Raw genomic sequence first — 24,463 nt, 5'->3', positions numbered from 1 at the left:
CCTGAATGGAGCTTCGTGATGAGAAGAATAAGATGAAAACTGTTGATGCTCTCTCCCAACACAGAACTGATTTATTTATACTGCTTTCTTGCTGTTGGGAACTCAAGCAGCTTACAATGACTTTTGTACATGGATTGATGGTTTAAGGGCCTTCCTGAGTTTAAATAAAAAAAAAAAGACAAAGTAAAAAAGACACTTACCATAATTCCAGTAAGCAAACAGACTCCTTTCCCACAGTATGTGTTAGGTACCATGTCACCATAACCAATGGAGAGAAAAGTTATTGATATCAACCACATTGCTCCAAGGAAGTTGCTAGTAACATCCTGTTGATCATGATACCTGAAAAACAGCAAACAAAACCAGTCTTTTATAATCAGTCTACAGTGTGGTTGTTAAGGCCAGTTTGATTCAATTTAATGAATTCACTAAGTATCTTCTATAAACTGCTAATTTAAAGGTTTTCAAAGCTCATGATTATAAATAAAATTGAGGTTCCACCTAAGCAATCTGAAAGACATCGGGGCATTCCTCGACTTTAAAAACAATCCTAAAGAGAAACTATAAACTATGAAAACTGTTTGTCTCACTGGTATAAGTTGATAAATGTACATTTATCCTTGAACCCTGCTCTGGCCCCTGGTCATGACTCATCCTTCCTTGATGCCCACTGATAAGCCTGACTTACAGCAAAATATGTGGCCGTCCAATCTTCCTCCACACCTTTGTAGCAGAAGCCATGCTGTTTCCTTTGCTTAGACTGCACTTTCCAACCTTTATTTCCCTAATGGGCCAACTCCCAGTTATCCTTCAAAACAAATTCAAGTGGGACCCTTTCCGTCTACTCTTGTCCCAGCCCCTCCCCTCTGCTCCCTCAGTACCCTGTGTATTTCTCCATCACAGGACTATATTGTACTGTCTACCCAGGAGGTCCTGCACTAGCCAACCTCCTTGAAGACAGAAACTGCACTTTTGATCACACAGTCCCTGCCTAGAACCAGAACTTAATTGAAGACTCGTGGCCTTAGCAACTGTACACAAAGAGTTTGTAGTCAAAAAGATGGGGAGGGATAGAGTTTATCCTGATTATTCTTTGAGGTGTCAAGTTCTTCTAGTGAGGAGGAAGGTGTTTATATCAGAAACAGATACCCTATAATGTTCTGCTTGAATTCGCAGTTCTAAACAGTAAACTGGCCCATCATAGGGACACTGCTATCCACCTGTGTACAACAGTGAAGACATGTGAGTTGTTACCCTAGAAGAACTTGTTCTGGATGCATGTTTTGCATAGTCGTGGTGTGAAGTGGTCCTCCTGTGGTCTTGACAGACACCAGATTCTGGTTACTAGAGGCATTTCTTGCTCTTCCTCCAACTTCTAAGGATCACCCTTCCTTCCCAGCTTTAGATACCAATAGGGAGGGCTTCCCTTTCCTCGTTTCATGCTCTCCAAAGGATGTTGATGGGCCCGTGGCTTACACACACTCAGTCCTGCCTTTCGACTTGACTCATTGTGCTGCCAGAGCTGTGGTGGCAAGGAGGTTGCCCCTGGCTTGAGCCCCAGGATTAATCCCATGAACAGACTATACTGTGGACATGCATTCTGTGCCCTCCCCCACCATCTCATGCCACGGCTCCTGCACCTCTAACCAAAAGTTCAGAAGGTTCATAGGATAAGAGCTTTCCTCTGTAGTATCAGTGGATCCAAGCTGTCTTTAGATACAGCTTCTTTATTCCAAAAAAGTAAGAGAAGCTAAAAAATAGTATTTGCTGTTACTCTGGTCTAGGAAAGAGAAAGTGGAACCCAGTAGTAAGGAAGAATGCAGGCAATTACTGTATCTTCTGAAAGAAAAGGCAAGGGCACGTGCACGGGCAGCTGGCCTTTTGCTGAGGAGCATTCTGTGAGTTTCCGGTGGCAAAAGGACAGAAACTGTCACCATTCTACCCCAGAGAACTGCCCCTGTGGCCTAGCTATGGAGTCCCCTCTGCCCAGAATGGCTGAGTGAAGAGGCTGTCTTTGCCATAAGGGAGGTCAAGATGTATTCTTAGCATTCAGGGAAGACAGGTCAGTGTGTTTTCCCCGAGAAACATGGTTAAATAACACGTACACAGGAGTAGGGTGATGTGATCCATGCTATACTTCAGCTACAATATGAGCTCGCGGGCTCTGTGAACTACTCTGGGATCTGCTAGGCCGGTGTATTGGGGCTTCCACAGAAGAATGTGGTTTTCATTTCAAACAAGACCCTTAGACATAAGCTTTGGATTCTAACCCATTCATGATCTTGGGGGCTCTCTCTAGACTATTCCTCATCAAACAATTGCCTAAAACAGGGGATACATTTCCCTGGAGTGGGTGTGGGCTGTACAAGAGAGAGGAGGCAAACGAGGTCATGCCCTATTCAATGCTGAATCATGAGAGGAAGTTCCTTCTCAACAAAGCATGATTTACATAAAGGACGTATACATTTAAGGGTTGATGGCCCTAATTCTCTAATGTATATGAAATATTTGTTGGGCACTCACTACGTGCTCAGCTCTTGACTCGCATTCGTTCTCATTTTACATTAATGTTTTGAGACATGGACAATCTGAAACATGGCTAAAACAGTTATATTCCCCCACCCTCTCTACATCAACAGTGTTCTCAATCACTAGACACTTAGAAAATGGGACCGTGTCTGAGTGAAAACTTTAAGTTATTTCTACACTGTGAGTGACCAGAACACGACTGCCGGACACATGGTTTTCCTTGGGTGAGTTCAGAGCAAGCACAAATTGGAGTTTGAGATTTCATACTAAAAACTAAGGCCTCTAGGGGACGCCTTCATGGCCGGTGCCCACAAGGACATCTCAGCTTTGGCACAGATCTGAAAGTCTTTCTAATCTGCTCTTCCTGTAGCACTTTTGGTTTTCGAAGTTTGAAGCCATAAATGATATTGAAAATTACAATAAAAAGCATTCACTGGAACATTTAGGCAAGCCGACTCCTCTTTAGTTGCTCACCTTTAATTAAGACATGAGTTTTAAATACACGAATTTCTCCTATCTTCATTTGACTCTTTGCCAAACACTCTCAGGTGTTATGCCACAATTATCAGTCAACATTTGTTATGTGTTATGTACATTACATTGGGTCAAGGACTGTAATCCCATATTGAAGGGCCTCATTAGAAATAAATAGCTTTCTAGGATTTGGTACTTTAGGGCTAGGGGTTCAATGTTAAATTATCTTTTTTGCTTATGCAGTAATAAACCTGCCTGAAAATAGCTCAGAATGAAAACAAACAAACAAACAAAAAAAACTCATACTAATGTTTATGTTACATTCAGACACATTTAGTAGTGGATAGTCATTAGATATCACATTAGATATTATTAGAATAATCAGGATTTCTTTCTTGGCAACTCAAACAAACATTAGACTTATCAACATGATATTATCATGTATATTATATATATAACCATAATATATAATTATAACATTATGATATTACCACTTAGAACACTTCCAGGTTTTGAATTTATGCCAGATTTATACCATTGTAAATGATTAATAACTTAAATGGTTATCAATTTGAAAACATTTTTTATAGTAGAAGTTCATTTCACAAACTTAGACAATTCCAACCTTCTCCACAAGGAGAACTGTTCTGAGAAAGACATGAAGAAATGACTCGTGGCAAATTTCAAATTCTGATCAGTATGAAGGCTTGTTTAATTAAAAATACATTAAATAAGATTGCAATTAGTGCAAGGAATGCCTGATCTCAAGTTCTTAAAATAAGGGCTTTAGGGTTTGTGGAGAAGGCTTAATGAACTATTCTAGAGCACTGCATGCTTCACAGACTTAAAGATTGTGAGATTAGCTTTAAGATTTTAAAAGAAGCAAAATGATCCTTTTCTTAGTTTCCATTTATTTCTTCATTCATTGATGACTGTGGGTCTAGCACTGTTTCTTAGATCATAAATATGACAGCTTCCCAAAAATGTTTGTTTAAATTCACAGGGGTTATCTTTCCAAGGGAATTATTGAATTCTTCTTTCTGAATGAAGCAGCCTCTGCCCAGCAATACTGCCTCACTCTCAGCATCCTTCCATAAGTGAAAGGACCCTTGGTCACACTAATGGCTGGCCAGTATGTCATCTCTTTCAAAACTCTTTCTCTGCAGGTGCATTTCCCTCTACCTGGAACCACCTTCCCCCATCTTCCTAGCTCTGATTTGTAGAATGAAAATTTGTTTGTGGGTCCCTTTTTCCAGACTCTGCATAGCTTTTGATTAGCATGACCAAAGGTCCTTTTTTTGTATCCCAGGAGCTTCTTGTAGATATCTCTAGCACCACTGATCAATATTAACTTGGGTCACAAAACATGTAATATATAATTTGCCCATCTAACCTGCCTCTAGAATCTAAACAATGAAGAATTTGAGGACCAAAACTATGCCTTATTCATTGCTGTATCTTCATTCAGTTATTTGTAAGAATATAGCAGGGAGCTGGAATTTACTGAATGAATTAGTAGGACAGTATAAAACATTTGTTCTCAAACTGACTTGCTCTTGGCCACATGCTGGGCCTTCAGAATCATTTGTTCAGATACAAAAAAGAGGATAGAAATGAGTGTTGCCCATTGATGACATGAATTGGATTTGTCATGTTATATCCCAACTTATATAGTATTTTGACACTTAAAAAATTAATCCAACGATGGAGGTTAACAACTGACAAACTATATTCATTCATACTTCTCTATTAAACTTATTATTAACATTATAAATGTCCAAATCATCTCATCTCAATTGTCAGCTCTGATCTCAAATGCCAGCCCTAGTTATATAGTGAAAAGCGTTACGAAGATTCAAATGCATGTGATCAATCTTCCATCAGTTCTCTTTCCTGAATTGATATTTCTCTCCTGAAATATCACTAAAATAATACCAAGGCTATAAAAAAGAGGTATAAACCCACAAGAAAGAAAGAAAAGGAGAAATCAGAGAATGATAAATAAAACAGTTTGATACAAATGAAAGCACAAGGGAAATTCTGCTTCCAGCCATGATGAAACAACAAAGGGATGGATTTATACTCCCTCTTAAAACAACTATAAAACTAGAAAAAATATTTGAAACATGGTTAACAAGACATAGATAATCTAGTAACAAAGAATAGTGATCTCTGAAGGATGGTAAACAACCAAAGTGAGTCATACAATTGCCCCAGCTTAATGCCTCAAGAGAATCTCTGGATATAGCTCAGGGAGGGAAACCAAGTGGAGTCCAGAGGACTCCCCAAGTTGAGGGACAAGATGGAAATACAGAGGGGCCAAGAGTTCACAAGGCCCCAAACCAGAGAGGACAAATCTGTATGAGAGATATCCAGAGATCTGCCGAAGGGTATCCTTGATTATTCAGCTGAATACTAATCAGTACATAAATGTAAAACTATCCAAGGCTGTCGAAGCAGAAGAACTACATGTAAAGTGGTACGGTATCTTTAGAAGATACATTGTACTAAGTGGTATAACATCAGGGGGAGATAAGATTGATAATTTAGTTATAGTATACATAAGTATACTGGTATGCTATAAACCCTAAAGGAACCAGTAAAATAATACATCAAAGAATAATAAATTATAATGCAACAAAAGATATATAATGAAATAAAACATAAGTAGTCCAAAAATAGGCAGGAATAGAAAAAAAGAACAAGGAAGAGACAAATAGCAAACGAACAGTAAGATCTCAGATTTACCCAAGCATATCTGTAACCACATTAAATATAAATGGCCTAAATACCTCCAATTAAAAGGCACAAATTGTCATAAAACCCATGGAAAGTTCACAGCTTGGAGATTCAACACTGAAAAAAGGAGAACTGATGATGTCTAAGTATATGGAATAATAGATGTCTAGGTACCTGCCCGTGTGCCTGGTAATGCCAGATAACTAACAGGAGACAGAGGTGTTTTTTTTTCCCCCTCTGGGGATGTACTGGAGATTCTGACCCAGGGCCCAGCTAAGGTTAGGAAAGATGTTTGGGGCTAAAAACATAGGGATTAAATGCATGTTTCCAAACTGAACAGGAGCATTCCTAGTTTCCTTTTTTTACTTCCTATCCCCAACCCTATATTAAAACTCACTAATACAGAGAAAGAATTTTTTTTTCCCTCTGGAAAAACAGAACAGCTTCAGAGAAAAGATATTCATGTACTAACATCAAGGATTCCCTAATAAAAAATGTAACTTTCTACCTAGCCACCTTACAGTGATTTATCAGACAGTAAGCTCCTCTCTTTTTTTAAAGCTTCCAATTCCAACTCTTGACCATGAAAGAAAAGCAAATGATCAGCACATGTTTGCAGTATACTTTCTATAGAAAAGATACAGACAAAAAAGAAGAGTAGAGAGAAAGAAAGAAATAAAAAGGAGGAGGAAACAGAAGAATCTTGAGATAGTGCAAAATGATAGGAGGCAGAACTCCTAAATACTCTAAGTTATACCATGAAAGACCTAAAGGAAAACATGGCATCTGTAAAACAGGAACCGGATGCCACAGAGAATATAATTAAAAAATAAAAAGAGAAACTTTTTATAGTCACAACTATAATAAAAAATAATAATACAATTACAATATAAATTGGCAGAAATCTCCCAAAAAGTAGAACAAAAAGACAAGAAGAGAAGGGGGAAAGGATAATGAAAAAGATACATTCTCAGAGAATCAATATAAAGGGTCTAAAAATTGACTTGCCACAAGGACATAGAAAGTGGAAGAAATGAAAACGTTCTTTTATTTCTTTGTGTAGGAAAAATGGTAGGCAGGTATCTCTAAAGAAAAGTTCTTTTGAGTATCTGCATACAGAATAAGAAAAGATCTATGTCAAATGGGATCACTGTAAATTTAAAATGCTAGGAATGACGAGAAGATCTTAAAAAGTTTCAATGAAGGGAAAAATAGATCCCAGCTAAACAATGCATATGGTTGCCTCTAACATTATTTGTTTTAACATCTATGTATTGACATGGAGGGGAGAGTAATCTATTTCTCTTGGATTTGTAAAGCGGAGGGATGTTGAATCTGGCAGTAAGAGCTGGATAGCTGTAGCTCAGGTCTTCTCTTTGCTCTGCTGGCACCCCCAGAGCAGGTGTATTTGGTTCTCTATGTGGTAAGTTGACCTGGGCAGGGGTGACTCCTCCAGGGTGTGAGGATGCACCTATGACTCTATCTGATTCATCAGTGGTGAATCATCAAAATGGCATGCAGCCCACTGGGCTGCAGGTCAGATGGTACTGTCTAGATCTGCTTTATGTGAGTAATGTAGCTGATATGTTGAGGTCTATGAATTGAAGACCCAGAAAAGTGAGAGGAGTATGATAAATTATCTCCCTCCAAACCCAAACTATGTGCATATGCTTTTAAAGTAAAAGCAAAGAAAATAAGAGATTCAATGAATTAAAACACATATTCTCATAAAGAAATCCAGTGAAGGCGCATATTCATGTTCAAAGGAGAAAAGTGCTGAATGTCAATGGCTCAGAGGATGGGTGACATATATCCCTTATTTGCCACTGATTCATATCAAGGGTGCTCACCTATGGTTGCATATTAGAATGGTAGGGGAAGCTTTAAAAATACATATGCAAAAGCCTCATCCTCCACCAATTAAGCAAAATCTCTGGGGGTGGAGCCATGGCAGCGATATTTTAAAAAACTCCCCAAGCAATTTTAATGTGTTGTCAAGGTTGAGAACCATCTATTAGCTTTGTTTCAGGAGTTGTTTCTCATTCAATAACAAGTTGAACATCTACATACATAAAGGAAATTTAGGAGGCACTGCAAACATGCAGATGAATAAAAATTAGTAAGCATTCATGAGAAGTTTAAAATGTAATAAGAGAGAAAATTGATTGCAGGGAATAAGAAGGTAATATCCAAGTTGTAATAAATGCGCATACAAGAGCTAAAGGCATGTCAAGAAAAAATATATATAACAGATGAAAGTAATGACATGAATGTATGATAGCACTGGGACCTAAAATTATAGTTTTAAATTTGAATAAAATGTAAAATTTAGTTAAGTCCAACCATTTTACTACAAACCTCTCTGAATGAGGGTGCTCTAAAAAAAAACATTGCAATTCCATGTATAAAACTACTCTCTAAATAATTTACAGAACATTTCTTCAGGCCAGAGAATTTGAAATGCCCCAATCTATGTGACTTTCTCCTAGTTCCTCCTTTGTGCACTCCTACTTTGCTCCCTGTCTCTGAATCATGAAAACACAAACATGGCTTTGGGTCTTGGGGATCCCAATATAATCTTCCTTCAGTAACAATAACTATCTAAAGACAGTCAGGGAAATGCCACCCGTAAAGCCCAACTTTAATTGTGGCATGAGTCAGTTTCAATTTTCATTCATTGTGTACTTCTTTATTAACTCTGAAGTACTTTTGATTTTATTTTGCTCCATTAACTGCACATTTGAAATTATTTTTTCCTCTTCTGTCAATTTAGAAATGTCAAAGCTAAAAACACTTTTCTTCTTCTTGCTTCATCTTCTATTTTCCATCTTCTTTCTTCTATCTTCTTGCCTCCCTCTCTCCCTCTCTCCCTCCGTGTGTGTGTGTGTGTGTGTGTGTGTGTCTGGTTTCTTTTCCTGTATTAACTTTGGCTAATGAGACTTGCATTCACAGTATGGATAGAGAAAATTGGCCTTTGGGTAGAGACCATCAGAGAATATGTTCTGTCTAAGTACATAAGCTTCCTTTGAAATAAAGCTGAAAGTCCCTAAAGGAAAAGGGGATAATAGAATATATATAGATTTTCAAACTTTAAGAATTATATTCATTATGTTTCTCTGAAATAATGTTTTATTATCTGACTCTCTATTCATTTATGATTACTTATGTTAGAATGAGTTCAGAAATGACTTATCTATCAATAGTTAATAGTCTTAGATCTCATAACTATATGATTATTTGACAATTATTTATGTTAAAACCTAGAGGACTTCTAGTCAAGATGATGGAGTAGGAAAACACTATGCTCCTACTCCACAACCACATCAAAATTACAATTACAGAACAGTCATCATTGAGAACCACCTGGAGACTAGCTGAACATAATTCCTATAACTAAAGATATAAAAAAGCCACACTGAGACTGGCAGGAGGGGTAACAATGTAGAACAGGCAATTCCCATACCCATGGTGTGGCGGTTAAGAGGGATACCTAGGCTACGGAGGCTCCCTTGAGAAGCAAGGGGTCCCAGGAACCCAATGCCAGAAAGAGAAGTCCCCATAACATCTGGCTGTGAAAACCAGCAGGGACTGTAGCTGAGTGAGACAAAGGGCTGCTGGAAACCTAGGTGCTGCAGGTCTTAAAGGGACCTCACACAGACTCAGTTGTTCACAAACTCACTCACTCTGAGCTCCAGCACCAGGGCAGCAGCTCCTAAAATGTCAGAGACATACAAGGAGCTAATTGAATAGCTTCAGAGCAAGGGCTGGAGGGGCATAAGTCAGGGCAGCTCTCTCCTGGGATGGAAGTGCTAGCAGACATTATTGTGCTTTTGGTGAGCCTTCTCCCCACCCCACACATGGGTGCCAAATCTGAGCTCTCCATAAACTTAACACTGTTCCCCCTGCCCTTGGTAATTTCCTGAGAACCTGCCTTATCCGACTCATGTGCCTGGCTCAGACTTCTTCCAGGGACTTTTCGACACAAGTGACCTTTCTCACCTCACCCTGAAGACTTTCCTAAAATCTCTCAAAGGCCCCCAACTCCCCCAAAAGCAACGGCTCCTTGTGTGCCCTGTACCTTTTGCTCAAAGGCCCCAAGACCAGCATTAGTAGTAGCCAGTTTATGCTTTAAACCTCAGTTTATGCTTTAAACCTCAGTTTAAAGCATAGCCTCTCCCAGATGCCTCCAAGCCTAGCACATGTGGCAATCATCTGCAAATCATTTTGTACCTGCTACCATATAGTCCCAGGCTGGGCACAGGGAGCAGCTGGTCTTGGCCTGCACCAGAGGACCTCCTAAGAGGCCCTAGAGTGAAGACACCTGGTGGTCAGCTTCAGCCTACATGCGAGTACCACCCGACCAGTTCCACAATTAACATACCCAAAGGATGAACTCAGCAGGCATCAGAGCCCTATTAAAGTGAATCTCATTCTATAGGGTCAGCCCCCACACAACAGCTCATCAGCTGTATTCACTGCTATTCCTCACAGTCAGTCAACCTGAGGGTCAATCCAATCCACTGATATGCCAACAGTAATCAAGGCTTAACAACAACAGTAGAGCACACATAAACCACACAAAGAACACTCTGGAGCACTCAGCTCAGGTTGCAAAAGACACTGTGTCAGTGGGCCCTACAGGACATCTATCATAAAATCCACTTTGGCAAGACTGGGAGACATAGCGGATCTACCTAGTACAAGGAGTCAGCCAACATGAGAAGACAAAGAAATTTGTTCCAAATGAAAAATCAGGACAACTCCAGATAAAGAACTAAATGAAATGAAGACAACTAATCGACTAGATGCAGAGTTCAAAATACTGGTTGTAAATATGCTAATGAACTTAGAGGAAAAATAGGTAAATTCAGTGATAACTTCAACAAAAAGATAGAAAACACGAAAAAAGAACCAGTCAGAAATGAAGAATACAATAACTATAATGAAAAACAGGTTAGAGGGACTCAACAGATCAGATGAAGCAGAGAATTGAATCAGCGATTTGGAAGACAAAAAGTAGCAGAATACACCCAACTGGAACAGAAAAAAAAAAAAAATGAGGATAGTTTAAGAGACCTCTGAGACATCAAGCATACCAACATTCACATCATAGGGAGGAGAAGAGAGAGAGCAAGAGATTGAAAACATATTTGAAGAAAAAAATGCCCCCAAACTCCACAATCTGGTAAAGAAAATAGACACACAAGTTCAGGAGCGCAGAGTCCCAAACAAGATAAATCCAAAGAGGCCCACACTAAGACACATCATAATTAAAATGCTAATAGTTAAGGACTGAGACTCTTAAAAGTAGCAATAGAAAAACACTTCATTATATACAAGGGAGCTCCCTTAAGACTGTCAGATGATTTATCCAACAGAAACTGGAAGAGACTGGCACAAAATATTCAAAGTGATGAAAAGCAAGGACCTACAACCAAGATTACTCTACACAGCAAGGCTATCATTTGAAATTGAATGAGAGATAAAAAAAAAAAAAGAGAGATTCCTGGATAAGAAAAAACTAAAGAAATGCATCACCACTAAACCAGTATTATAAGAAATGTCAAACAGTCTTCATTTAAAAAGATTAAAAAAAAAAAAAGAAAAAATATGAGATAAAAATAATTCTCACTGACAAAAGTGTTTACATAGTAAAAGCAGTGGATCAACTAACTATAAAGTGTAAAGGTTGAAAGACAAAAGTAGGAAGATCATGAGTAATTACAACAGTAAATTAAGGGATATACACAAATATACATATACAAAAGAAGTAAGAAATAATGACAAAAACTGAAATGTGGAAGAGGTGAGTAAAAATTTGTTTTGATTTTAGAATGTGTTTGAACCTAAGCAATCATCAACTTAAAATAGACTGCTATAAAAATAGCTTGGTACATAGGAAGTGCATCATAACCACAAACTAAAAATCTACAAGAGATATACAAGAAATAGAGAAAAAAGAATCCAAACACAACACTACAGAAAGTTATCAACATACGAGAAGAGAGCAAGAGAAGAAAGGAACAGAGAAGAATGACAAAAGCTATCAGAAAACAACTAATGAAATGGCAATAACTATATACCTACCAATAATGCTTTAAATATAAATGGACTAAATACTCCAATCAAAAGACATACAGGGTGGCTGAATGGATTAAAAAAACAAGACCTACACATATGTTACGTACAAGAAGCCCACTTCGGATTGAAAGACACACACAAACTGAAATAAAAGGGATGGAAAAAGATATTTCATGCAAATGGAAACAGAAAACAAACTGGGGTAGCAATATTTATTTGAGATGAAATGGACTTTAAAACAAGGGCTGTAACAAGAGACAAAGAGTAATGATAAAAAGATCACTCCAATAAGAATAAATAACTCGTAAATACCTACACACCCAAAATAGGAGCACCTAAATATACAAAGCAAATATTAACATAAAGGGAGAGATTGACAGTGATACAGTCATAGTAGGGGGTACTTTAAACCCATTGACATCAATGGATAGATCCTCCAGACAGAAAATCAACAAAGCAGCAGATTATACATTTTTCTTAAATGCGTATTGAACATCTTCTAGGATTGGTCACATATTAGGCCAGAAAATAAAGTCTCCGTAAATTTATGAAGACTGAAATCATATAAAGCATCTTCTCCAATCACAGTGATATGAAACTAGAAATAAATCACAAGAAAACTGAAAACATACCAACTCATGGAGGCTAAATAACATGCTACCAAGCAATGAATGGGTTAATAACAAGATAAAGAAATCAAAGGATACCTTGAGATAAATGAAAATGAAAACCCAATGACCCCAAATCTATGGGACACAGCCAAAGTAGTTCTAAAAAAGAAATTTTTAGCAATGCAGGCCTACCATAAGAAACAAGAAAACCTCAAATAAACAACCTAACCTTAAACTTAAAGAACCTAGAAAAGGAAGAACCAAGACCAAAATGAGTAGAAGGAAGGAAATAAGAAAGATCAGAACAGAAATGTATTAGAGTCTAAAAAGCAATAGGAAAGATCAATGAAACCAAGAGCTGGTTCTTGAAAGGAAAAAAATATTTATAAACCTTTAACCAGACTCATCAAGAAAAAAAGAAGGCCTAAGTAAATTAGAAATGAAAAAGAAGCCACAATTGACATCACAGAAATACAAAGGATTATAAGGAAATACTACAAACGATTAAATGCCAACAAATTGAACAATCTGGAATAAATGAATAAATTCCTAGAAACATACAATCTTCCAAAGCTGAATCAGGAAGAAACAAAATGTGAACAGACCAATAACTGCTAACGAAATTGAATCAGTAATCAAAAAACTCCCAACAATGTCCTGGACCCTATGGCTTCACAGATGAATTCTACCTAACATTCAAAAAAGAATTAAAATTTATCCTTCTCAAACTATTCCAAAAAACTGAAGAGGAGAGAAGGTTCTCAAATTCATTTTAGTAGGCCAGTATTACCCTGATACCAAAACCAGACAAAGACACTACAAAAATAGAAAATTACAGGTCAATATTCCTGATGCACACAGATAAAAAAAATATTCAACAAAACACTAGCAAACCAAATTCAGCAACACATTAAAAACATCATACATTATGATCATGTGAGATTTATTTTAGAGATGCAAAGCTGGTTCAATATCCAAAAATCAATTAATGTTATACAACACAAACAAAATGAAGAATAAAAGTCATATGATCAATTAATAGATGCAAAATAGCATTTGACAAAATCCAGCATCTATTATGATAAAAATTCTCAGCAAAGTGGGGATGGGGGAAACATACCTCAACAGGATAAAGGCATTTTTGACAAACCCATAGCTATCATAATAGCTGAAGAAAAGCTGAAAGCTTTTTCATTAAAATCAGGAACAAGACCAAGATGTCCTCTTTCATCACTGTTTTTCAACATAGTATTGGAAGTCCTAACCACAGCAATCAGACATGAAAAAGCAATAAAAATCATCCAGATTGTAAAGAAGTAAAGCAGTCATTATTTGTAAATAACATGATACTATATAGAGAGAACCTTAAAGAATCCACCAAAAACTACTGGAACTAATAAATTAATTCGGTGAAGTAGCAAAATACAAAATAAATATTCAGAAATCAGTTGTAGTTTTAGACACCAATTACAAACACTGAGAAAGAGAAATTAAGAAAACTATATACAATGGCAACAAAAAATAATAAAGTACCCAAGAATAGGTATTTTAGGTTAAATAAGTTTTAGATTAAATAAATAGGTTAAATTTAACCAAAGAGGTAAAAGACCTGTACTAGGAAAACTATAAGACACTGAAGAAATTGAAGAAGACACAAATAAGTGTAAGGACATACCAGCCTCACATATAAAAAAGAATTAACATTGTTAAAATGTTTATACTACCCAAAGCAACTACAGAATCAATGAAATCTCTATATAACTACAATGGCATTTTTCAGAGAGCTAAAACAAATAATCCTAAAATTTATATGGAGCCATAAAAGACCCCAAATAGCCAAAGCAATCTTGAGAATTAAGAACAAAGTTGGAGGTATCATGCTAACTGATACTGAACTATATACAAGTCTACAGTAATCAAAACAGCACAGTACAGGCACAAACATAGACACATAGATCAATGCAACAAAATAGAGAGCTGAGAAATAAACACGCACCCATATATTAATCTGACAAAAGGAGCAAGAATATTACAATGGGGTAAAGACAGCTTATTCAATAATGGTGCTGGGAAAACTGGACAGACATAAAAAACAATGAAACTCAATCATTTTCTTACACCATAAACAATAAATTCAAAATGGATTAAAGATTTAAATGTAAGACCTGAAACCATAGAAGTCCTAGAAGAAAACATAGGCAGTAAACTCTTTGACATCACTCTTAGTAATATATTTTTAGATATGTCTCCTCAGGCAAGGGAAGCAAATAAAATAAAATAAAATAAAATAAACAAATGGGACTACATCAAACTAAAGAGTTTTTGCACAGTGAAAGAAACCATCAACAAAATGAAAAGACAACCTACTGAACGGGAGGAGATATTCGTCAATGATACATCTGATAAGGGGTTAATGTCCAAATATGTAAAGAACTCCTATAACTTAACACCAAAAAAGTAAGCAATCTGATTAAAAAATGGGTATAGGATATGAATACGCATTTTCCCAAGGAGGACACACAGATGGCCAATAGATAAAGATGCTCAGTGTCATTAATCAGCAGGGAAATGCAAACTAAAACCACAATGGAATATCACCTCTTATCTGTCAGAATGGCTATAATCAATAAATCAACAAACAACAAGTGTTGGCAAAGATGTAGAGAAAAGGAATTCTCATGAACTGTTGATGGGATTGTAAATTGGTGCAGCCACTGTGGAAAACAGTGTAGAGGTTCTTCAAAATATTAAAAATAGAACTACTATATGACTGAGTAATTCTATTTCTGGGTATTTATCTGAAGAAATCCAAAACATTAATTCAAAAAGACATATGCACCCATATGTGCATTGCAGCATTATTTATTATAGCCAAGATATGGAAGCAACCTGTGTCCATCAATAGATGAATAAAGAATAGGTGGTACGTATATAAAATTAGATATCACTCAGCCATAAAAAGAATGGAATCTTGCCATTTGCAACAACATGGATGGACCTAGAAGGTATTATGCTAAGTGAAATAATCAGACAAAGACAAATACCATATGATTTCACTTATATGTGAAATCCCCTCCCCCAAAAACAACAACAACAACAAAATAAAACAGAAACAGACTCATAGATATAGAGAACAAACTGATGATGGTTACCAGACAGAAGGGGTGTTGGGAGGATGTGTGGAAAAGGTGAAGGGATAAAGAAGTACAAATTGGTAGTTATAAAATAGTCACAGGAATGTGAAGTACAGCATAGGGAATATAGTCAATAATACCGTAATAACCATGTATAGTACCAGGTGGGTACTAGACTTATAGGGAGTGATCACTTCATAAGTTATATAAACGTCTAGTCACTATTTGGTACAACTGAAACTAAAAATATTGTATGTCAGCTGTAAAGATAAATAAAAAAAATCTTAAAAACAAACAAAAAAATCTATAAAAACACAATGGTATCCCATTAACATACTCAAAATAGACATGAAAAGACTTGTCAGTATTTAGGCTCTCTTTGCTATTGGGGTTTAGTGAAATGTGTCCAGCTGTAGCAGAGAACTTCAAGGTAAAAGAGTCGTGATAATAAGTTTGATTCCTAAAAGTGAAGATGGAGAAAGACCCAGGGAGTACGTATCCATCACGAGAGATTTCCCTGAATGGAGAATTCCATTTAAGCTGTGGCTCTCAGTCCTAGCTGACCAAATGCCCTCTTTTAATATCTTGAAATGAAATTCAGGTAATATGACTTATTTGTATACATGATTTATAAAAGAAAATCAATATAATATCCTAACTGTAATATGAATAAGTAAAATAGAAGTAATTTACAATAAGTCATGTATTTCAATATCTGAATACTTAGGCAAGGCTAACCTGGAAGACATAAGAAGCAGTCAGTTCTTTGCACCTATGTGTAGCACTGATGAAAGTGTGATGAATGTTGGTGAAAGTGTGTTGTCTGGCAGTTCACATGGAACAAGGGCACTGTCATAGCTGATTTGATCTTCTGAGATGGGAAAAACTTTTGGTCAACTTCCAAATAAAACAACTGATAATCTTCCCATAATTTACACACTATAGCAACATGTAAAAATCAAGTGTATGTTACAACTGAGCAAAATATTTTATTTATATTTAAAATGGATTTAGGTCAAAACTAAGAACATTATAAACAGGATTTTTGTACACAGAATATCCAGTAGGTCTGTCCAAGGACAAGAGGGATGAAGAACAATTCTTTGTTGAATGGGAGTGTCCCGTGCAGGACAGAATGAAGAGAATCCCTGGCCCCACCCGGGGAAGAGCAAGAAAACCTCCACGAATTCCCACAATGGCCTGTGAGGCCAGTACTACCCTCAGTGTGAACCACTGGAACCTGAAACCAGATTTCAGGGCAGCTGGGACTCTGCAATGACCATCAGAAAATCTGGAGAACGGGGAAACTAGAAAACCTTGGAATTTGGGACAAATTACATTCTCAAGCCCCTGCTACTCCCCAGATGATCAAAGAAATATCGACGTTCAGAACAATGTTACAACCAGGGCTAGCATTTCTGACCAAGTTTCTCTTTCCTTCTTGTTCCTTTACTAACTTCCCAACTAGTAGTTATTTTAATTATCTGGGGCGAACTCCATTCTTTCAGCTCCTGCTGTGTACTGGCATCTTGCACGTACTGTGAGCTCCTCCAAGGGGAAGGTGGAAGACCAGGAGACAGAGATGAAGCCACGCTTAGGCAGACTCAGAGACTGCCTTACTAAGAAGTCATTTTTTCAAAAACAATACATTTCATATCTGATGTGTGCCAGGCTCTGCTGATTGCAGAGGGAGCAATGCACTGACTACACTGGCCCGGTGGGCTATGGTTTTAGTAGCTTACTTCTAACTTACCCACCATGATTAAATGCTTACCCACCATGATTTTCCACATGGGTGGCAGCCAGCAGATTCACTTTGCTTCTGGAAGGCTGACAAGAGTAGTGGGGCGGGCAGTCACTAGGTGGCAGTGCCACACCAGTTTATCTCCACAGCTGCTCTGCTGACTTTGGCTTGACCAGTGCAGGAATCAGGGTTGTGAGAAGACATTGCTGGGAATACTTTCAAGTGAAAGCCACACTCCTGGGCAGCCAGAAGGCAGGTATCGCTCCATGTGGGAAATGGGAGTCCCTGCGGATATGAACAAGCCCAGGCCACTCCTGCACCCAGGTGTTACCAGGAATTTTAGGAACAGCTCCTGAGATGCACTCTCGTGCACTCGAGGTCCTGGATGCTGATTCCGTTCTAGATCCAATCTAACATAATCTGACGTGGCAGTGTATCTCCATATTTCACCCCACTGAGATTCTCTAGACCAAAGAACAGACTTTATCTCCTAAAACTGTAAGGAAAAAAAAAATTCCTTGTGGATTTTTCTAACGAGGCCATGTTGGAATTGAACAAGCACGAAGATGTAACAGTCTGGGTCTATTTTACTTACTCTGAGATGGAATCTGAGAAGAACTCTGGATTCAGAGGTCCCGCCCCGCCTCTTAGTTCCCTGTGACCCAGAGCAGTGAGTCTTAACCTCTGAGCCTCTCTCTCCTCTAACATGAGGATCAAATCAACTACACAAAGCAATGAGATAACAAAGTACCATCCAAATGCCACATGAGCAGTAGATAAAGACTGTTTTTGTATTCCCCATTGACCAAATCTTTCTCTATTTGGGTAAAAACAGACAAAAAAAAAGTCATTAGTTTTGCGAGTATGCCGTCTTGCACACAGATGAGGTGGCAAACATTAGGACTTTTCCAAACACAGGCAGCTTTTCTTTTTGCTCCTGCCTACCCTCCCTCTCATTCTGTTGTTGCTGTCAAGGAGCACAGTGACTAGTCCCACTAAGATGTAAAAGGGCGAAAAGGCCGGAAGAAAGGAAAGAGGAAGAGAAGGCGGTGTGCCAGGGGCGATCTTGGCAGAGCAAAAGCACCACGGGCTGAGGGTACATCCACCCACAGAGTAAGAAGAGTGGGAAGAAAAAGGGACGTTCAGCAACTATAAGTCCAATGACAAACAAGGAAAAGCTGGCCACCTTTGTATGCCATTCTGTTCTCCTGCCTCCTCAGCTGCCCTTCTTCCCACCAGCACTAACACTTCGTCCTCAGGGGGTGGGGGAGGAGGAGGAAGGTACTTTTCTGTGTCTAGTATCTATTATGTATTTCTGAGAAATTTTTGACAGGGCTCCTGTGTAGGGCTTTCAGTCACATGAAAAGGAATATGCCCCAGTGATCCAAATCAACCCAGCTCTAAGGTGTCACATCGACAGGAGGCAATTACCATGAATGAATTCTAAATTTTTAATTTTCGAAATGCAGCGAATGAAAATTCCTACTGAGAACATATGATGACAAGAAGTCTTAGCCTCCAGCACTTCACAGTTCCAGGCTATGCTTGTGGGAAAGCAAAACATGCCTGAATGTCATCATTTTATTCCCCAGAGAGAAAGAAGCCGGGAGTCAGAAAACTGAGCCACCCAACCAAGAGTGCGGAGAGAACTCTCAGGGACACTGAGCTGAAGGTGACTCCAGCAAGGCTGAGGAGAGGGACCACAGATTTTCTGAGAAGGTCATTTTCAAGGTTTACCAGTTAAATTTTCCCACTTCAATTCTAAAAATTAGCCTTAGACTGCCTACTAATTGCACCTTGCTTGACTCAGCATGGGCAGCTAAAGTACAGACTGCAACGCCAAAACGTCACGCACTGAATTAAAGCACAGGTCTGGGTTCACGAAGGAGGAGCACACGCAGGAACAGCGCTGCCTCAAACCCAACCCGTCACCAAAGGCCCGCCGCGTAAAGTCCTCAGAACACCTTCAAGGAAACAATCGAATTAACAACGTGCAATTGAAACAATATGTTTTACTAAACATAGAAAAAACTCTTTTATGCAAGCAGAAAATAAAAGAGGAAAGAGGTGAAGGGAAGAGGAGAGTCGGGTAACAAGAAAGGCTGAAAGTCATGAAAGTGAGTAAATAGTTGAAATCCCTGTAAATAAGACTTGGAAAACATGTAAATAAAAGGTGGCAAAGATCACTACAAAACCATGAACATTCAAGAAGGGTTGACTCTAGCCAGCTTAACAACTTAAAAAAATAACAAATCAGCCTCATCGACTAGCATCATGAACAAATCGATCTCACAATTTTCACTAGTTCCTACTAGTTTCCAACTACTCCAGAAAAATGAGAACGGAAAACTCAAAATTCTTTCATTATCTTTCATATTTTAGCGCTTTAGAATTATCAAATGGTAATCAAAAACACTTCCTGGATGCACGTGTATCACCTGGAGAAGCAGAGAGAGTGCATTCTTAGTAAAGTGGGCTATATACTCACCAAAATACACTGGTAAAATGATTGCCAGTGCCAGATACGGCAAGCATTTCCCCACAAAGAATCACAATGTTAGCTTCCAATTTGGTGAGATTAACTTTTCTACACAGAGAATTCAGGAATCAATAAAAAAGAATACTGCAAAAGGAAGCCTCGGTGGAAAATGACCTCTGCACTTTGGCTGTTTGCAAGTAACCGAAAACCATCGAGGATCAGAATTACAAAAATCAAACAAATCCATGAGTTTAAGCTTAGTTGAGCAATGCTTTTCAATTATCTCTTCCATACAACCACATGGCAATGATACGATCTTCTTAAATTCTATTTCTATTCAATTGTACTAACCAATTGTGAGCCTTCCAAGCCTAGAAACAGTTCCTTCCATTAAAATGACAAAATTAGGGTTATAGCAGTCAAACCTTTGGCCAAATGTAACAGCTGGATCTAAAAGCACAGAGTCCTCTGTGTGGTGAACTTAGATGATGAAGGGCTAGCTATGCAGGTAAAAAGTCAACAGGATCAACACTACCAAACACTACCTCCAGCTACCAAATCAGGTTAATAGTTAGTATGTGCACAGCTTGGTAACCATAGAGGTATCCCAGGGGATAAAGTATTTGTGTGTTTTCTACACAGGCTTTGAGGCAGCTTATAGTAAATATCTGACCTGAGAACGTATAAATTAGAATGGGAAATGGGAACTACGTTACAGTACTGTCCAAAAGGACTTTCTGCAAATATTATGAAAATGTTCAATATCTCAGCTAATTCACTAGCCCCTAGTTACATGTGCCTATTGAGCACTTGGAATGTAGCTAGAAATAAAGCAGAACTGAGTTTATTTTATTGCATTTTATCCAACTGAAAATTAAAATTAGTCATATGAGGTGATGGGCTGTCGTGATGGACAGCAAGGACCAGAGGCAGGAGAGCCACAGAATTCACATTCTCATGCCTTAATAACACAGCTATTTTAATTCAATCATAATGTTTATTCTGACTTCTAGGACCTTAAACTACATGTTTAAGGCATGATATCCTATGCTCTGTCGTCATTGGTGGCTTATTTTGTTGTTATGAGTCTTGGGTAAAGAAAAGAAGCATTTTAAAGAAATGACTTGGATTTTGATTAATTTGTGCATATTCATTCATTCAGACATGCAATGCTTCCCAAGTTCATGGGCAGACTGTACCAGGTGCTGGGGCCAGCAAGGGAGACCAAGTACCACTGCATGAAGGATACCTTAATCTCCAAAGGCAGGCAGAGCACCTCTGTTCTTCCTGTCAGACCTGCTTTAGTCACTTTCCACAGTCCTGCACATAGCGTGGGACACAGCTGGTGCTCAAGGAGGGATCCACAAACAGATTATTGTAGGGCAGTTGCCTTTTGGGTTGACAGCTTTCCTAATCAAATAACCTGAACATCAGAGCACTTCTCTCATTATCAGTATTCAAACTCTGCCCACTTGGCATCTTAAAATGACAGAAGCAGGCTCTGATATTCATATAGCTATAATTCTGTGTACTGTTTACAATGTATATTGATAACCAGCTACAGAAAAAAAATAACGTCATGGGAATGGGTGCATAGATAATCTTTTATTGTCTTTTGATATATGTCAAAATTATTTCAAAACAAATGATTCCATGATGTAATTATTTATGCAGCTACTTTAACTTACACAGCAATGGTTTAGAAGCAGTGTGAAGAGTAACGCAGTCCGCAATGTCTTTTGTTTGCTCCGTTTGATCTAATTAACATGTTTCTTTCTTAACTTGTATGTTTTACTCAAGATAACATTTTCATAAAGTCTCTCACTGATGTAAAGGCAGCTGAACACTTTTAAAAAAAGGACTCCTCAAATTAAATAAAGCAGGAGGTCAGAAATAACTGCCACGCATTTTTTTCTTAGTAAATGGTGACAAGGTATATTGTAGGGCATTTTCATTTTTATGTTATTAAGGATTTATTTGATTCTCAGTTTATATACACACACACATTATTAATATAAGAGGTGCTTATCTGGCAATCACTTGGAAGATACCAATTTATATATTGACCAGGGCATATCTTTCAAACCCACAAAATATATATATATATATTTTTATATATATATATATACACGTATATGTGTATATACATATATATGTCTGTATGTCTGTATATATATATATAATGTAGAGGTATATACATATATACATATACACAGAGACATACAGACATATATATGTATATACACATATACGTATATATTTATGTTACTGCCGCTTTTAGAATTGTGATCTCCATCATATACAACTCAGGAATCATCTGAACTTTGTTTTGAGAATGCCCAGCAAGGTCACCTGGTGGCCTTGATATGGTGGCTTAGGAACAGAACATAATGCAAAGATAATGAAGACTCACACTGAATTTGATGCAATGTGGGGTACAAGAAAGAAAACTATTTGGGGCCAATTCTGGGGTTAGCTGAAAAGAACAGTGGGCTTCCCACAAGTCTGTGGACAGACAGGAAGTACAGTATTCACCATGACAGCTGGAGGAAGCACAGGGCACTGCGGAGGCTCATGATAGAGTAGCACTCAGACATACCAATAGTACTGTCTCCGGTTAGTGCCATTTATGCAGCACACAGCTGTCCTCCTCCATATTCCTCTCCTCTGTTAAGGGTATCTCCAGACATCAAGCTGTTCCAAATCAGACGTCACCTTTAACTCTGCCTCATCCGTGAAATCAAGGAGCCATGATGCTCTGGGGCATCCACCTTCAAATGTTCCCAAACTGAGCCATTTCTTCTTGGCCTGGTCTTTGCTAGCCTTTCCATTCTTAATTCTTGCTTGTCTCAAACTTGCATTCCAAGCTCCAGCTGAAGTACTTTCAATTCACCAGGTATACATTGTTCTTATCCCTCCAGGCCTCTGCACATGCTATCCCTTATTTTTATACCTTAATCTCCTTTTAACCTGGATTCTAGTTCTCTGCATTCCTCCTTTATATCATATCTTAACACTTTCGCTCCTCCTCCTCCCGAGAGTGGGTCACCCTGTGTGGTCTCATGGCTCTGATTATTAGCCCTATGACACTCTTACCACCACCACCTGCCCATAGGAGTGCACGCTGTGCATTTTTCAAAACTAAATGGCCAGCGCTATTTAGTACTATGACTATTGCATGTTTGAAAAATAGATTTTTTGTGAATAAGCAAAAGAATCCCCATTTCCACCACCTTATTACAGGAGTGAGATGATGGAGGCTCAGCTAATTGCAACAGTGGTTTTACCAGCCTCCCAGTCTTGGCGTCTCAGGCCTATCACTCTACATCCTCCTTCTCACTGTTCTGTTACCTTTGTAAAATATAAATCTAACAAGGTTACTTTGTCTCATAACTTTAGATGGCCCCTTGCTGCTTAAAATAAAAGTCCTATCTCCTTAGCATAAGATTCAAGGCCATTTACGCTTTGGTCTCTACCCACCTTTCCTTTTATGTATTCCTATCACCAGCTGCAAGCCAAACTCTGCTGCCTTTGTCCCTTGACTTCTAATTGTCTTTACCTCATTTCCCCATCTTCAACGCCCATGCCATCTGAAAAATATTCCATACTTTCCCTAGGCACAAGACCACATGTATACTGCAACACTTGTGTTAAACTGCAATATTATCTTATTTTTTATTTCTTCCCCTGGTCACTGAGAACCCAAGGTGGGACTGCCTCTGAAATCCCACTGACTGGCTCAATATTTGGTTCCTTGTAGGAGCCCAATAAATATTTGTATAATGAATTACAAAAAGTCCAAATTCTATGTGCCTGGTCACTAAAGAAATTTCTGTATTGGAAGCTATTTGCTTTAAATAAGAACGCAAAAGCAGGATAAATCAAACTTAACACAGTCGTATTTTTGTCATGTAGACAAACAGTAAGACAAATATGTTACTTAGACTATTAACGCCACTGCTCTTATATACGTTTGTACTGTTTTGTGTTGCGATATGTTAAAATTTGTTGATTGCCTATGTATCAACTTTAACAAATTAACAAAATTCAATGAATTAAAAAAAAAACTCTGGACTTTCTGTTAGTTTTGATTCAATAATTCTAAAACTACCAAAATAATTAAAATTATTATTAACCCTTTCCCCATGTTAAAAGGACAAGTTCCTCAATGCATATTTTAGGCATTTGCTAATTTGTAATTCTTGTGTTATGGTTCTTTTAATGCTTCAGTTTTATTTTGACTCTGGAAGGAAAATATTCCTTATATTATATCAATGAAGCAGCACCTAATAATTCAAATATTCTTTGCATATGTGAATAATGAAGATTATGCGACAAAATGCCAGAACAGGCCTACAAGACTTACACAGTTAAAACAGAAAACAAATTTTAAAACAACTGTTATTACTATATTAAATTCCCCAAGTTATATATACCAGGTATGTGTATCACAGATAGATAAGTACATGCCTCAGTTCCAAAGGGTCTGACGATTACAAAATCTACAAGACGAAAGTTAACACTAGGCTCTGCGGAACATGAAGAAATCGATAAGGCTGGGAAGTAACACAGTAGCTGATTTTAACATCAATCAACAAAATAACGTATAAATAAAACAAGATGTTCCCATAAGATGGAGAAACACTTTAGAGAGACTAGGAAAAAAATTAAT

At 37.8% G+C, this 24,463-nt stretch overlaps 1 protein-coding gene across 4 annotated transcripts in view; it reads right to left on the bottom strand.

Moving 5' to 3' along the window:
• KCNN2 (potassium calcium-activated channel subfamily N member 2) overlaps window positions 1–24,463 on the bottom strand; it is a 143,157-nt gene that overhangs the window by 29,447 nt on the left and 89,247 nt on the right. For 3 of the 4 annotated variants that reach the window (XM_011384549.1, XM_011384553.1, XM_011384551.1), the window contains one exon: window positions 201–342. In XM_011384549.1, coding sequence (XP_011382851.1) covers window positions 201–342 — 142 coding nt within the window. Of the gene's footprint in view, window positions 1–200; window positions 343–15,729; window positions 15,740–24,463 lie in introns of all 4 variants that reach the window. The other variant, XM_011384552.1, reaches the window with a different exon arrangement.

Source organism: Pteropus vampyrus, unplaced genomic scaffold (genome assembly GCF_000151845.1).
Source record: "Pteropus vampyrus isolate Shadow unplaced genomic scaffold, Pvam_2.0 Scaffold590, whole genome shotgun sequence".
Taxonomy (NCBI): Eukaryota; Metazoa; Chordata; class Mammalia; order Chiroptera; family Pteropodidae; genus Pteropus; species Pteropus vampyrus.
Note: the sequence above shows the minus strand (reverse complement) of the source record. Positions and strands in the feature narration are given on the sequence as shown.